This window comes from Nesoenas mayeri (assembly GCF_963082525.1).
Source record: "Nesoenas mayeri genome assembly, chromosome: 3".
Classification (NCBI taxonomy): Eukaryota; Metazoa; Chordata; class Aves; order Columbiformes; family Columbidae; genus Nesoenas; species Nesoenas mayeri.
In genome coordinates, this window is record NC_137544.1 from 48,033,087 (window position 1) to 48,049,268 (window position 16,182).

The 16,182-nt window shown below is 35.2% G+C and overlaps 1 protein-coding gene across 1 annotated transcript in view; it reads right to left on the reverse strand.

Annotated features, from left to right (window-relative positions):
- Window positions 1-16,182, reverse strand: part of AK9 (adenylate kinase 9) — a gene marked incomplete at its 3' end in the record, with an annotated part of 71,922 nt that overhangs the window by 39,718 nt on the left and 16,022 nt on the right. The window contains exons 8-18 of the mRNA XM_080341408.1: window positions 16,024-16,149; window positions 13,931-14,005; window positions 12,370-12,468; window positions 11,176-11,315; window positions 10,911-11,091; window positions 10,347-10,491; window positions 8,165-8,284; window positions 7,623-7,756; window positions 6,797-6,953; window positions 2,535-2,643; window positions 1,826-1,896 (exon numbers count right to left, since the gene is read on the reverse strand). Coding sequence (XP_080197534.1) covers window positions 1,826-1,896; window positions 2,535-2,643; window positions 6,797-6,953; window positions 7,623-7,756; window positions 8,165-8,284; window positions 10,347-10,491; window positions 10,911-11,091; window positions 11,176-11,315; window positions 12,370-12,468; window positions 13,931-14,005; window positions 16,024-16,149 — 1,357 coding nt within the window. The remainder of the gene's footprint in view (window positions 1-1,825; window positions 1,897-2,534; window positions 2,644-6,796; window positions 6,954-7,622; window positions 7,757-8,164; window positions 8,285-10,346; window positions 10,492-10,910; window positions 11,092-11,175; window positions 11,316-12,369; window positions 12,469-13,930; window positions 14,006-16,023; window positions 16,150-16,182) is intronic.

Below are 16,182 nucleotides of genomic sequence, written 5' to 3' on the forward strand. Positions count from 1 at the left end.
CTTAGCCCTTGTTATGTATAAGTAAAATAAACACTAGGCTGGATAATGAAAGAAAGTGTACGTGACACATGTTGACAATACAGAACTTAAGCTTTGCCATAATATTTTTCTACACAAATCAGCACATTATGTTTGAAAGGAAGACAGTAATGGCAACCTAGGCCCCCACTGTTGAGAGAAAAAGAAAAGTGGATATTAATATGCTTCATTTTTAAATTTCAGCTTCAGGCCTCAGGTGGTAATTTAGGTTATGATGGAGAAACCTTGAGTTCCCATAGCAGAGGAAGAAAATACTTTGAAGTCTGCAACCTGGTTTTTAATGTAGAGATAGACACTTGTATATGGTACTACATCTTGACAGCAGATCCAAATCAGACAGCAACATTCTTCTAAGAAAGTAGGCAGTGATTAAAGAAAGTAAAAAAGAAAGTACAAGCCTGCAATTTTTTTTACTATTGAGTTTTAAAAGCATTGAAACTAACTGGAATTAATTCTAAACCTTGACCCAACTGACAGAATTGTCTGAGGTGCAAAAATCCAGCCTATTTGTGAAGGTTGGCCTGTCCACAAAATCTCACTCCTCACAGATTATTCACTCTTGCCCAGGACACCTATATTTTCATTGTTGGAAACAAAGTATAGCACAATTCTGATATAAAAGTAGTCTCTTTACAGGAAATATAGAGTGGCTAAAAAACTAATGTGGGTTCTGTCAATACAGAAATAAGCGAAGTAAGAAAGTCGTTACCCCTATTTCTTATTAATATTAGAGGGAAAACCTCATGTAATACACATAATTCCATTTTATTTATGTTGTTAGATTATGTTATTAAAGGCTAGACCCCATAAGCACAAAGGAGGGAAAAAACAACGACAGGTTGAGGAAGCCATATACCCTAATCCGAAGAAACATAACCTTGACCTGGTTTCCCTTGGCGTTATTAAAAGAGGATGATGAAGGCATTGTCTGAGTGTAGGATCTATTGAGATGAGTCAACCAGAGGGTCTCTCCCTGGCTGAGGGGGATTATTGCCTACAGGGTATGAGATTCATTAGAGGATGCCAGGAAAAGCCGTTTGGGATTCTGAGAGACTTATAATATTATGAGGCATTTCTGAGAAGGACCAAAGGCAAAGAGAAGGAGGGATCAAAGTGGACTGGGGAGGAAAAAGCATGGATAATAGAATAAGAAGAGGATGAAAGGAGAAATGGGAATACATGCTCAGACTCATTACTGAATAGTCCTGGGGACATGGAGATGGAGCAGCCTCATCTCTGCTGGGCTACTAGATTCAGCAATTCATGATGTGTGTTGCTACCAGCTTCAGCAATACATACTGCCTGTTAAAAAAGAGTCACTCCCGAAATAATTTCCATTCCCCTTTAATTACTTCAGGCTGAGCTCCTTAGAAAAGGAACAGAAAATCCGACTGCTTTGTGATTTTCTCATTAGCTGTTGGCTAAGTTCTAACAATGTTGTCTAACTTGTGAGGGGATACAGACTTTTTGATGAGTAGGAAGTTTCAATACAGTTAATAACCCACTAGAAAAGTTACTAGAGGAGATAGAGTCCTGTGCTTTGGATTTATTGAAAACCATAACTCTTCTGGCTGATTTAATACGTGTCTATGCTGTAACATCCATTAAGAAAGACACATAGAAATGAGTGCCTGAATCGGTGAAGGAAGCAGATAGTAATAGAAAGTCATTTTTCTAGATGCTGAATGTAAAAAGGAAACAAAAACTGTAAAATACGCATAAAAATGAAATTGCTAAATGATTTGAAACACATAATTAGATAAAATAGAAGTCAAATGATGTACACTTTCACCTCTCTCCTCAGCAGCTTCTGAAGATGGTTCTTCCTCTGTTGTCGGCATTTCTTGCATTTTTCTCCTGTAAGTAAAAGATTATTCATCTTAAGAGTTACATAAATACTACAGAAGCAAGCTGCACCTATATAAGTAAAGATGTAGAAATATACTGCTGGGAACTGAAATATAATTTGGGTTGTACAAAATAAAAATCAAATACATGTTATCACCTAAAATGTAATTGTCTTATTGCATCAAAAGCCTAGACTAATGAAAGGCTAAAGAAAATGCATTTAGCAAGAGAATCTTCTGCCACCATACTTACTGATCTAAATTAGATACTTCTCAAAGTTAACACATATTGGATTATTTCCTATACATCACAACTAGTCTTAGCGTAATTTTTTAGTACATTTTGCTCCGGCGGGGGGATTGGACTAGATGATCTTTCGAGGTCCCTTCCAATCCCTAACATTCTGTGATTCTGTGATTTATTTTGATAAATGCACTGATACCCTGAACACAAAGTAAGGCTAGAATTTTCTTATGCTCATTTTATACACTGAGATATTTGGAATGTTTTACCTTTCTTCTTCTTCTCCTTCTTCTTCTTCACCTTTTTCTTCTTCTTCTTCACCTTTTTCTTCTTCTCCTCCTCTTTCTTCTCCTTCTTCACCTTTTTCTTCTTCTCCTCCTCTTTCTTCTCCTTCTTCTTCTTCTTCTCCTTCTTCTTCTTTCTTTTGTAATGCTTCATCTGTTAGTCTTTTCAAAATTTTAGGATCAAGTTCATCCCTATTTTCTAAGTATGCTCTGTGTAGTATACAGGCTCCTGTAGTAAAATACAGAACAGTAATGAGTTTTATGTATCTATCTGTATAAAACAAAAGTTATTTAAGTTACAAAAATTATTTAATAAATGATAGACAACTTTCCTACTTCTTTTGAAAGCCAAGAAAGGGCATACATACCACTGAAATGTTATTATACTGTTGCGTTATAAGGGTTTGGAGCTTTGTTTTCAATTTCAAGCACCTAATAAACTCAGTCTGGGATATGGGCATGTTATGATGAAGGCTGTAAGGGGAGACAGCACTGAAATGATTGGTCTTATATTTCTGTATATCGCGCATTACTCTGGTATTTATTTTGTTTGTATATGTATGAAGAAAACTATGAAAGAAGCAAATGAAAAACATTCAAATAAAAATATAAATAACATATACACCAAAACTACTACAACTGGTTGACAGAAATGAAGAATATGTTGTTCCTACTAGGAACTGTACTGACTTATTTACTTGGGCAAATAGGTTTATGATATATGGCTGTGTGGCTGAAATCCTTTTCCATCAGTGGAGTTAGTTATCCCAGTTTAGACTAGTTCAGGGAATAGCTTACAAAGTAATGACTCAAATTTCTGTAAAAATGTAAACTCCACAAGTACATTATTATTTAAATGACAGAAATAAGTGGGAATCAAACAGTTAACAAAATTGCCCAAATTAAGAAAATAATAAAAAGAAAAGGAAACAAAATAGCTAAATTCAAGGCAACATATCCAAAGGCAAAAAGCTACATTTTAGCTAAACCTTATAGCAGATATGATCTTGCCTCTTTCACCTCAGTTTACTCATACTTATTTCTCCCATACATCACACGATCACTATCAGCAACTGACACAAAATGTATTTTTATCTGAATTTGAACTGTGAGAAGCAAGTTTCTTAACTGTTGGCTACACTGGCGTTGATTTGAAGCAGATGATAATTTTGTGGGAATAGTTTATATTTTAAACCAATAGTTTCAGTTAAATGTATTTTTGGAAAAGGAAGGGTGAGTTAAGGGCATTTTTAAAAAATATACTTGGTAAACTCATCTTTAGATAATTCTGTCTTGGTATTCTTCTGAAAAAAAGTTTTGAGAGTTTCCAGTGGCTTTGCCTGGTGGCCCAGGCATGTGATTCCCCATCTTTGTGTTTTCTCACAGTATTATGAAAAGCAACAATGCCAAAGAACAATAATTTACTTCATTATTCAGAGTCCAAATGATTTTGAACTGAAGTCAAGCAGCTTAAATTACAGAATTATCATATGCAGAATGTCCAAAACCATCACAATTACTATACTGTAACTAACTATTGTTTCTTCATTGGGTACCAGCATGTGTGTTCCTTACTCAAAGGATTCAAAGTTGTTTCATCTGATGAGTGATTTCAGTATACTTGATCAAATTGGTCAAGTGACATATAACCCTTTAGAATAATGGATAATGAATCAGCAAAGTCCTAAGGGGCTGACCTGAGAATATCTGCTACTGGCATTAACCAGAAATAAGCTGGCTTACTAATGGAGCAGATTTGTAGGTAGTTCAGCTGATTCTGGTTGAAAGAGCAATGTTCTTGCAATGTCTTGTTTTAATACAACTGAAAGTCTGTTAAGAAAATCTCTGTGCCAGTTTCAAGCTGAGACAGCAAAAATACATGCATTATTATTTAAAGTATGTTAATTCATTCCCTCCCACCAGTGAATGAAACTTTGAAGAAAAAATATAGCGTCATTGATTCATATGAAAGCCTGATACAGCTCCAGGGATAGAATTAGGATATAGACTCATCATCATCTCAAACACATTAATAATGGAAATGATGGATTTCTTTCCAAGCCTGAAAGCTACTTTTACATGGGGCCAAACGGGTCGTAAATAAGAAAGTAGGTCTGTTGGTTTTTTTGTTTGTTTGTTTGGTTAGTTTGTTTTGTTTTGTTTTCTATTTAATATAAAGCCTGTAACAGTGTTAATTCAAAAAGAGGCACCATCAGGGTTGTGAGCACAAAATTTAAATTTCATGAAAGACCTCTATAACTTCTAGGAAATTCTTACACTTACACGTTAAAGCATCTGCCATCTACCAGACTAGAGAAACAGTAGACGATTGCATGGAAGAGGTGGCTACCAAGAGTATAAAATAGATTGTTCAGATTAGAACAAGTAATTCAGAGCTAGGTTTTGAGAACTAGTGGGAACGGCAGAAAGGTGTACATTGCTGGAAGGAACCACTTAATTTGAAAGCCTCTGCTATGGACTCCCAAGTTCTTCCCTTCTCAAAAGAAAAAAAGGGGCAGTTACAATTGACCAGTTTTCAACAAGGCTCCCATTAAGAATTTTCTGTTTCTAAAGCGTCTTATCTAGAATAAAGCTTTTCAGAGAAGATGACACAAGCTTTTATTTTATCCAATTAATTCACTAATTTGTTAAATTCTGAGAAGTCAAGAGAAAGTTAACAGAATTCTGAAGGGAAGGTTTAGGTTAGACATTAGGAAAAGGTTCTTCCCCCAGAGGGTGGTGGAGCCCTGGAACAGGCTCCCCAGGGAGGTGTCACAGCCCCATGCCTGACAGTGTTCAAGAAGAGACTGGACAAGGCCCTCAGACACATGGTGTGAACTGTGGGGTTGTCATATGCAGGGACAGGAGTTGGACTCAATGATCCTTGTGGGTCCCTTCCAACTCAGGACATTCTCTGGTTCTATGATCTCAGTCTTCTCCCTGAAGAAACGGTTAGACCTTAATTCCTGCTGTTTGTTATTTAATACACTGTATTAACATTACATTATGGCATGTCAACTACATGAATAAGGTGCTTTTTGTGGTTATAAGAAAACACAATGCACTGTGTCCCAGAAACCAGGCTCATGAACATTTCAATATGCTTGAAATGTCTCGGAAGCAAAGATGAGGCATGGAAGTGCAATTTGTCCTTAAGTTCTTTCTGGAAATATCTTAGATGAGGCCTTCTTGAATGACAGGAGCAGCAAAGATGATTTTCTGACAAACACTGGATCTAGAACTTTCTCATAGAAATGTTCAGTCTGTAATTACTCTGTCTACAAGCTCCAGTCACACTGGAAGACTTTTAGTTAAGACATTTTAGGTGTTACAAAATTTCAAAAAGCTATGTGACCAAGTATTTCAGGTACAGTAGCTGAGTTGTGAAGATGATTAGCTTATAAAGATGCCATGCTTCTGAAAAGTACCTTAAAAAAAATCTATTCTGAGTAAATTTTGTAATCTTAATTTGCCCCAGGTTGATCTTTATACTCAGGGACAAGGGTTTGAAAAGCTCTCTGGTCTGATTCTAATACTAGGCAGTTACTGAGCTTTCTTGAACTAAGTATGAATAGGCCCATTATTCCTTTCTTGAAGGGAAGTTTCTACTACTTAAAGACGTTTTGATAACAGACTGGGTTGAAAAGTTGAATGATCAAACATTGCCACAAGGCAATGAAACTTTTGGGGTGGTATCAATCAAGCAGGCATAATCCATTAAGACATGATTTGGCAGGCAAAACTTTTAGAAGTGTATGAACTTGTTCAATTCCTCATGCCTTCCTTCTTGCTTGAAACAATACAGTAAAAGTCCCTTCCTCTGAATTAATGGGTACTAAACTATTATATCAATTTGGATAAGACGTCGTTCAACTCCTTTTGACCCCAGAATGGGGAACTGGATTCACCTGCATACAGGTATTTTTCCCTCCGTTTTTCTCTGAAGCATAGAAAGTTTGTATCTATAATCTGATTTTCCAAGTGGGGAGACCAATGTGCAGGCAGGGAAATTAGACTAAGAGCTACATTGCAAGCTGATGGCCAGCCAGACACAGAACACAAAAGTCTGAAACTGCAAGAGTACAGCGGCATTTACTGCTGATTGTAAATAGGAGGAAATTGTAAACAGGATTATAAACAGGAGGCATTTTCTTTACTGCTTCTGTAAAGTATTCCGGTTTTTAATTCTGTGTAATTCCCTTAATCCAAATTGTAAGAAATTTGGGGTACCCTTGTTGATTCACTGGATTCTTCCTTCTCTAGATGCCTGAAACTTCATAAGTGGAATACAACTACTAGTTTTCATTGTAAGTGTGCTTTATATAGAGATACCAATATAGAAAAAAGAAAATATTAAGCTTCATTAGTGTGCATTTACTAACCATCTTTTTCTGTATTCTTCAGACAGACAACCGTGTCAGGTAAAAGTCCTTTTTCTGATAAAGCTGACCAGTGATCTGCTGACAGAGGGTAGTTATCCACTACCCACCCTCCTTTTTCTGGAGCACCAGGGAACCTGTCTCTGTTCGTCTTCGTAAGCTGTTATAAAATGTCAGGTTCAGTAACATAAAAAGACTGAGATAGTCTGTGAGCTGTTCAAAAAGACTGCACAATACAAAATTATTTTCTGAATGTTATGATTTTTCCCTATTGTAATTTCCTGTCAATAAAAAAAACATTTATAACTTTATATGCCTGAATGAAATAAAAACATTAAAAAAAAAAAACAGATTAATGCGTCAGTGATTTTTTTAAGGTAATCTAAAAAGAATTTAGATTCCAATTTCAATAGCTACAAACCAGTGAACAAATTTAAAACAGTTCAAGATTCTTGGGTAAACCTTCGTATACAATCCTTTTCAAACACTTGTATCTGGTGTTGAGCTCTCTAATAGTGACTAAGAGTAAAAGAATAGGGCAAGTATACAGTGATAATTTCCTCAGACAGTTTTCCCAGCCTTTAACAATTTCTGTCCCAGGTACTTTGCAAGACAGAAATAATTTTGATATATATCGTAGTCCTCAATACAGTTGTCTTTCATGATCTTGCTCAGTCTCTTAGTCCTATGTAAACTTTCAGATTATGTGATATAAACTAAACTGATCTTTCAAACAGAACAATTAAGAATATATATCAATAATGTATAAACTGTTACAGGTTGTTCTTAGAAAAAAAAATGCTTTACTATAAAATACTTGTAGTTTTACCTCTGCAATAGCTCTCTCCAGTACTTCAGCATATATTTCAGGTGACACTGTAACTTCGGAGACTGATGCATTTTTTACAGCTTCTTCTACCATCGCCTGAACTTCTGGGTGGTCAGTGGTTACTTCTGACATTCCTAACAATACACATTTTTTAAAAGCACTTCAGAAAATTCTGAAATACTCATTTCCTCTCCTTACCTATTAAAAAATTCTGAAACAGTCTTATGCTATAAAAGATATATAAGTGAAAATACCAAATTTTTCATCAAAATACATGCTTGGATTCTGCAAAGGTCTCAGTGGGAGTTTTTTCCTCTGTAAACTAATGTGGTATTAATGGGTTAACATCTTTCAACAAGAAAATCAACCATTTCATTTTAGGTTTGTCAAAACAACAGCATCAGCAACAATGAAACAAATTAAAATAGTCCAAAATAGTAAAACAGTGTAAATGAGGAAAAAAAAAATCTTCCACTTTTTAAATTGCAAGACATACTGAATGCATGGAATGAAATGCTCAAAATAGTTAATATTCACTTTACGTTTTTCAATGATGGCAGATTCTATAGTAGTCTCCTCTTCCAAGCTTCTTTCCTCGCTGGTTTTAGTGGTTTCCTCAGAATCGTCTGCTTCTTTCACACTACTATGTTCTTGTAAGTCTTCTATAGTTATGAAATCATATCAAATTCACAGAAAACTAGATCAGTAGAAAATCCTTTTATACAAATACTACAGTACAAAATCCACATGACTAAACCAGCTCCATGTCAGTCTGCTCTTCATCTGCAGCCTCCCAATCTGTAGAATACCCCAACATGCCTCCTAGGAATCACAAGCACTTTTCCAGCCCTAGAGAAGGCAAAACTAGTACCCATCAGCCTGTGAGACACAAATGGCTCTCTAGTAGTACCTGTTTTTATATGCCCGTTTCTTTCCTTAGAACAAAAGAGATAACAAATACGACAAAAGCCAGAAAAGAGTTAACAAATACACAAGTCCCGAACACATCTTCAGTTCAACAGATTCAATGCCCTCCTCTGTTTTCCCCCCAAACAGAACAATGTGGTTCTGCTTGAGCTGGATGTCATATAAGCATGAGCAGACTGGGACCCTCTGAGCGTGCATATGTTACCTTTTGAATTTTAATCAGAAGAGGATGTTTTAAATGAATCTCCTGATCCTTCTCATGCTTTAGTACACATGGCAAAGCAGTCTTAGAACATGCAAACTAATTTATTCTTTCCAGATGTACATCTACTATGCTGAAACCATTAAGTGTTCAGCCCACGAGCCCACAATACAGGCCAGTCTGAAAGTCCTCTGTGCATGACACGGATATTGAGTCCTCAGCACCACCTGCTTCAATCTCCTGACCTACACTGGCAGAAACTCTGGGGACTTCAGTGGAATTTCATCGCCTCACTGTCTAGCCCTGAACTGGACTTGGGAGCACCCAGAACAGTCAGGGGGACATTTACCTCATTAAACTGATCTATGTATTTTGCATATCTTTTAGTGATTCTCTGTAATTCTCTCAAAAGGCAGAATTTATTAGGTGATTAACTAAATAATCTTGTTAGGAACAGGAAATACTTTCTGGGATAGTTACCTCCAGATCTAGAGTCAAGCTTCTAAAACTATTTAATTTTGCCTTCTGAAGCTTTCTTACTTTCTGTGACAATCTACATGCTTCATCTGTTTGTAGTTCCATTTTGCAATAAAATTGCTTGAGCTCTCCAAGGTTATTGATTAAGGTTAAGTTCTCATTAATCCTAATATGTCTTCACATACCTGTCCTCAAAAGTATTTACATAGCCAGGAATCTGGAACATAACACTGTTCAGTGGTTTTAATTTTGGTGTCATACTTCACGCTTATTCTTACTGAAAGACCAGTGTTTTTTGTTTCACTGTCGGTTTCTATGCTTTGAGGAGGAACATATTATCTTCTTGTCAGATTTATATCTACCCAGGAGTAAGTCAAATATGGTGATTCCTCGCTTAGTTGAATAGGACAAAATGGCCTGACTGTTCATTTGAACCATAACTAGAGCTAACTGGAAAAAGCAATTCCAATTCAATAGAAAATTTTCATTTCAAAAGAAAATTTTGAAAAAAACCCCCACAAAATTTCCAGCAAGAAGAAAATCCAATTTTTGTTTATCAGATATTAAAAGAACATGCTCTTTTCACCTTTTCAAAATATTTTCTGAATTCATCAAGTTGCAAAAAATGTGGGCAGCTAGGAAGTCTAAATGTGACCAGAGGTGGAAAATCTTGTGAATGTGCCATCTGAGACAGCACACCTGGAAGGCTGCTCCAAAGTGGAAGATCTATAGATTGTGGGTTCACAGCAGCCTAGCTGACAAGCTGCTTTCTTGAAGAAAATTTCAGTTTTGCAGAGATTTAACTTGTCAAAAATTCAGTCAAATGGAAAGTTTCTAAGCAGTAACAGTCAGAACTAATTTATTCTTTCAAAAATAGCTCATAAAACTCTTTCTTACATACCTGTGGCCCTCAGCTTTGGAGGATTTATATATAACATCAAAAATACTGAATTCTACTCAGCTATTCCCTTCACTGCATGCTCTTTTAGTTCACATTTGATGCATGACAACAGTAACAACTTCTGTAATATTTTATAAGTCAAAGTGAAAGCAATTGCTTCGGTTAAATAACCTAAGCAAATCAGATGGTTTCAAAGACCACGTAACACCTTATTCACCTGATTCTCCTGACTGTTTTTCTAATTCCAACCTTTCTTTCACTGCTGTTATAGCCTTTTCTACCGTATCCCTTCGCACTTGCTCAATGTTTTCTTTTCTTGATTCTTCCATATGGGGTTGAATGAGTTCGTCCATATCAAGAACCTAGTGAAATGATTTGAAAAAATAAAAACATCACAGAAGAGAAATACAGCATCTGATCCAACTTCTATACTACAAAATTAATTTGGAAAATCTCTGCAAACTTCAGAAAAAAATCCATATAATTCAAAAGTGCAGGGGATTTTGTGGAAAAAATATTTATAATTTGCATTTACAAAAGTTATTCATAATATTCTTATGCTAAGACAAATAACTGACACATAAATATTTGTGTTACATAGAGAGTAAATAGAAATATTTTTGAAATTTAGCTATTTCTCTATAAATGAATTTCACAAAATTACTATGTGATCCATATGTTTCAGTGTATATGTTAATAACACAAAAGGAATAAGAATGTGCTTAACTTATTGCCAAGCCTCAGCTGATACCCTTGTTACATAAGATATTTATAAGCCTACCTTTCCTTTATATTTGTGTGCAATTAGGTTACAAATAGTTGTTCTTCCCGACAATGGAGGACCAAATACCAATACTTTACAAGGAGGAAGCGGCATTGGTGGTAACAGGTAAGGCCGTGGATTCAACATAAATGTTTTCAGTGCCTCTGGGGATGACAGTACATACATTTTACCTAGAAAACTTAAAACAGAAGAGAAGCTAACAGATATAGACCGTTATCTTATAAAATAGAAATAAAAATAAAAAGTGTCATATTCTGCTAACCTGACAGCCAAATCTGGGCTTCCCATTACAATATCACCTTCCTTTAGAGCCACAGGACATGCCCGCCCCCACCTGCTTCTACACCATCGGTATCTGGGTGCTATTAGTTTGTAAGATGACAGAACCCGGAGAAGTTCATCCTGTTAATTAAAAGAGCAACAACAGCATTTGTAATTTTTATCTGAAGCTACATATGCCTTGTTCTCAGCCTCTTTTTGAAACATTTTGTTGGAAAATAAGCAAATCTAAAAAGAAATCCACATCACGCTGATTAGATGATATTTTTTTAATTACGTATTTCAGAATTGTAGGAAAATTTTAAGGAAAAAGCTATTTCATTTTTCTATTTTACTTAATAAAAATAGTACTTCAAATAGTTCCTGTAGGCTTCATTTATTATTGTCAGAAGTTTAAAACAATAAAGATGTACAAACCAGCCATTTATTGAAGACAACAGAAAATGGCCAAGATTTTTTCTAAAGAGGATGAAGAAAGGACGAGGGTCTGTGTGGGAGAAAAGCAAGGCCAAAATATCTCTTTTAGGCATGCAGAAATGTCACGTGATAGCAGTAAGTTTAACAGATGTTTTCCAGAAGTTGAATAGTGAGTGAATCCTAAAGTTTATGATGCCACCAAATTATTCAGAATAGAATAGACAAGTGCTGGCTGTGAAGAGCTGCAGAAGGACTTTCAGAATCTAGGAAGCCAAGCATCAAAATAGCAGTTTTACACAGAAAATGATGACTTGTCATTGACTGTCACTACTCAGGAATTATCTTGAATTATAATAAATACTTCCATGAAAACATCTGGTCAATGCTCAAGAGCAGTCAGAAAACCAACCTGAACGTTAAGAATGTTTGAAAAAGAGTAAAGACTGAGCTAAGAGTCAGGCACTGACATTGTTATGCTTTGGCTAAAGTTTATTTATTTTCCTGAGAGGAATTCATTCTTCTTCTATTGCTAAAACAAACATTTTATTCAAAATTTTATTCTAATCTCCTAACATCTTTTTCACTCCCAGAATTATCTTAAATTCACATTTCTGGAAAATCTAGGCTCAAAAAAATGCCCTTATTGCACGGTAAAACAAACTGGTCGCTGTGAAACAAAGATGTTATAAGTTTACATCAGAAAATAAAAAATATGTTTATAATTATTACAGTCAATCACATTTCAGAAAAGCAAACTTACATTTTCCAGTGTCTCCAGCATTTCTTCTTCCTGACTTTGAAGTCTAGTTATAGGAGCTCCATTTTGAACACCCAGAGATTGAAGTCGAACTACCACTGACTGCGGAGAAAATAACTCTTGATTAGTACCAATCAGAACTGCTTTTGTGAGCCACAAGAACCCCCAAAGTATTTTTGAAATTGTAAGTTATTATTTATATAATTGGTTACATATACACTAAGGCCCAGTTTCTGGCTTGGAGTCAAGCTAGTTATTGAGCTGAGTTCTAACAAGCTATTTGGTAGATACAGGCAGTGTGAAATGCTGAATCACAGCCTTTATATCTCCTCATTATGCTGTGACTCCTAAGCCTTCCAAAGGAATAGGCTGTGAAGGATTCTTTCTCACAAAGCAGCAGACGTATTCAGACGAACTCCAATCTGAAAAGGAGGAAAATCTCTTTAGGAGATCAGATTATGCCCACTTGGAAGTAAAACAGTTTAGGGTAATTTATTTAAAAAGATACTTAAGCCAGATGTCTGCCAACGAGAATCAGATGATACTGAATTTAATTGAAGTATTTTCTGAATGTAATCTTACTTGAATGCAAGTGTTCTTTAAATTAAAAAGCAAATTTTATCATGTTTGGAATAGTTTCATAGTAGGTCTTTGCCTTACTTACAGGTAAAATGGTCAGAATTATTACACAACTTGATTGCCTTTGCTATATATCTGTTGTACTGTTCACAAACAGATCATAATGAGGAAATTTTATGTTCCATTTCTGCAAAATTAGTGGTTTTTTTTTTTCCCCCCATAGGACTGCTCTTGGTAGCAAAGGTAAACACAAATTGCAATAATACTTGCAGAATTATAATTGATTCAATTTGTTTCAAACAACAGAGGGCAAACTGCAGGAGCAGCTCACTTCCTACATTGTCAAAGACAATCTCTCACTTAATTTTCAGCCCCATAATTTAGGTTCTGATTTTAAGCGACTCTTATTTCGGAGCCACAGGATAAGATTATTTATCTTTAAATTTTATCACTGTAGCCTTTTTAATAGGGAGAATGAGTTGCTATATTATGAGCTAAAAATCTAGACACAAGCACTCAGCAGAATAGCAAATGGAAAAGAATGAAGTGTCTTCTATTACGCTGTAAAACAATATCAAAGTTCATAAATTTTCTGTAATTATTTTAGACACTAACACAAAATAAGTCAATTATGTAAATATATCATACTACAAATGTTTTAATTACTCATGTTAGTAATGATATTTTACACTAATAGACAAAATAAAGCACTAGAAACAGATGGATACAATTCAAAAGAGTTTTGTAGCCTGACTGCAATTATTCACATGTAACATATGTAAGACTGGGGGCAGTGCAGTGAATCTTACACCTGTTTCAATAGAGCAACAAGAGCTAGCATTTCAAAGGTCATGTTTTCTAATAGTAATCAAATGAGTTTTATATACAACTTAAAGTGTTGTCAACACCTTAATAAAGAAAATCCACAAAACTGAGAAGTTATTTTCTGGTGGAGGTTAATTAGGTTGGTACATAGCTTGCTTACTGCAAAGAGATCATCTGGTTGCTGATTTCCATCCAGTTCAAAAAGATATTGACAATCCTGTTCAGCCATCAAGTCCTGTTTAAGAGCAAAGACATCCATCAATTGAGTATCGTTACCCAGATAATGACATTGAAGCTCACGCTGTTCTTATACAAATCAAAGACTGGGGTACTGTGGAATTCAGCAAAACCAAGTTTCATTGTATTGACGTCTTATAAAACCTTCTGGAGATGAACTTTTATTTGGTCATAGATAAATACAGAGAGAATTCAAAAATTGGAGTTACAATGGGCTCAGAAAACAGATTAGACATTCTAGCTCAAATGCAAGAGAGCTAAAAGAATCAAGATATAGTAATGTTTTGTGTGTTAATTCAACTTCTAACTACTTTAAGTCTCTGCTGGAAAATTGTGACAATGACAATTAACAGATTTCTTGGAAATACCAGCCATGAGACCAATTTTTTCATTTTTGGTCCTGGCCCTCAATTTCTGTAAAATTTGAACCATATCTTTGATTTTTCTTATTTTCAATTTTCCCACTAGTAAATAAGATATTGGACTAAAATAGGCTTCCTTTGTCTATTGTTAATGTCTCTGAGGGCTGAGAACACTCACTCCATTCCTGACAGTTGTTGGTATCACCCTAGCCCTGAAAAAGCCTCGTGAAGGTGACTTTACAACTTTCTCAGTAATCTATTCCAGTTCTTCATTACACTTATGGACAGAGTTAATTTCCTTGCATGTAGTCTAAGACTTGTATATTACAAATTAAATTATTTGTCCTATCTTTGGTAGACATAGATAATAACTAATTGCTTCCTTCTAGTACTCTTCTACAGAGAAATAAATAATGTCTTTCTCTTATATTCAATGGTCTTATTCGTACATCCATAATATTCACTTTTGTACAAGAGCATCAAACACATTTATTGACTCAGTTTAAGACTAGCTAAAACCCCACAGGTTGCAGATTATCTGTAGCACTGAGGTATAGCCAATTATTTCACATGTTGTAGTTGTTCATTAGGTTTCCTCCCTAACTGTAGCATTTCACACTTATTTCTACTCAAATTCATCCTAGCAACTTATCAAGAAATCATGGCATGCTCTCCAAAGTTTTTTCTACCTATCCAAGTTCAGTGCAAATTGCACATCACCTAAGCTTTTTTTTTTTTTCCAATTTCACCATCGTAACCTCTACCTAGGCCAATGAGAGACCCCTATGTTCTTTTCATGTATTAGTGGACTACTAAGTATGTTCACTACTACATTTGTCATTAGTGAAGTCTAAGTAAGGCCTACCAAGTACTGGAATGTGTTGAAATTTGGTGTACATCCTAAAGTAATTTATTCTTAACAACTTTCCATTAGTTTGCTTATGAAAAATCCACGAGATTGTATAATGATTAAAGGTATCACATTTTTTGCTTTCCCCTTCACAGCAGTAACAAGTTTGTTACATTACACCAATTTTACACGATTTTTTCTACAGGTTTATCTAATCCACAGGGAAACTGAAGGGCATAAAGGGTAATTGTCAAGGGTGCAGCAAACATGAGGTTTTTGCAGCTGCTTGTACCAGAAGATTAAAAATTTAAGAAAGAGAAAATAGAAAAGAACAAATTATTGCTTTGGACATGTTCAGGTTTTTTAAATCTGCAGGCAATGAAGCAGGTGAGGAAGGGAATCTATTGGAGTGGAAGGCAATGGATAGAAAGAACAGATTTCTTATGGGATTGCATGCTAGAATTGACTCTGGTAATGGTGATGATACACTGGGCCCATCAAATACTCCACTTCCTAGATTCAGGAAGTATATGTGGTGGCAGGTATGGTTTCACTTTTAAAATCTGAAGCGGATTACTTTATCTTGACTCCAGAGTAGAAACAACACCTAGAGATGACAACTTTGTATCATCAATTTCTGTATGAATTTCAGAACTTGGGGATATATTGTAGCACGCCTTGTGCCCACCTCCATACAACAAATCTCAAACTTAAAAAAAAAAAAAAAGAAAATACTGCAAGATATTTAAGATATTTTAAAAGGTCTTTTGTTATGCACAATCCTATTATTTTGCATTTTCTTACTTCTAAAGGATGAAGCATTATATCCTTATACATTCCAAGTCTCTCCTCTGCATTTTCAAGAATATCTTCAGGCCTCTGTACTAATTGATTCAAAAATTCTGACATCCTAAGTGTATCTTCTGCAATCTGCAAAATGAAAAGTTAAATATTTCAAGATAT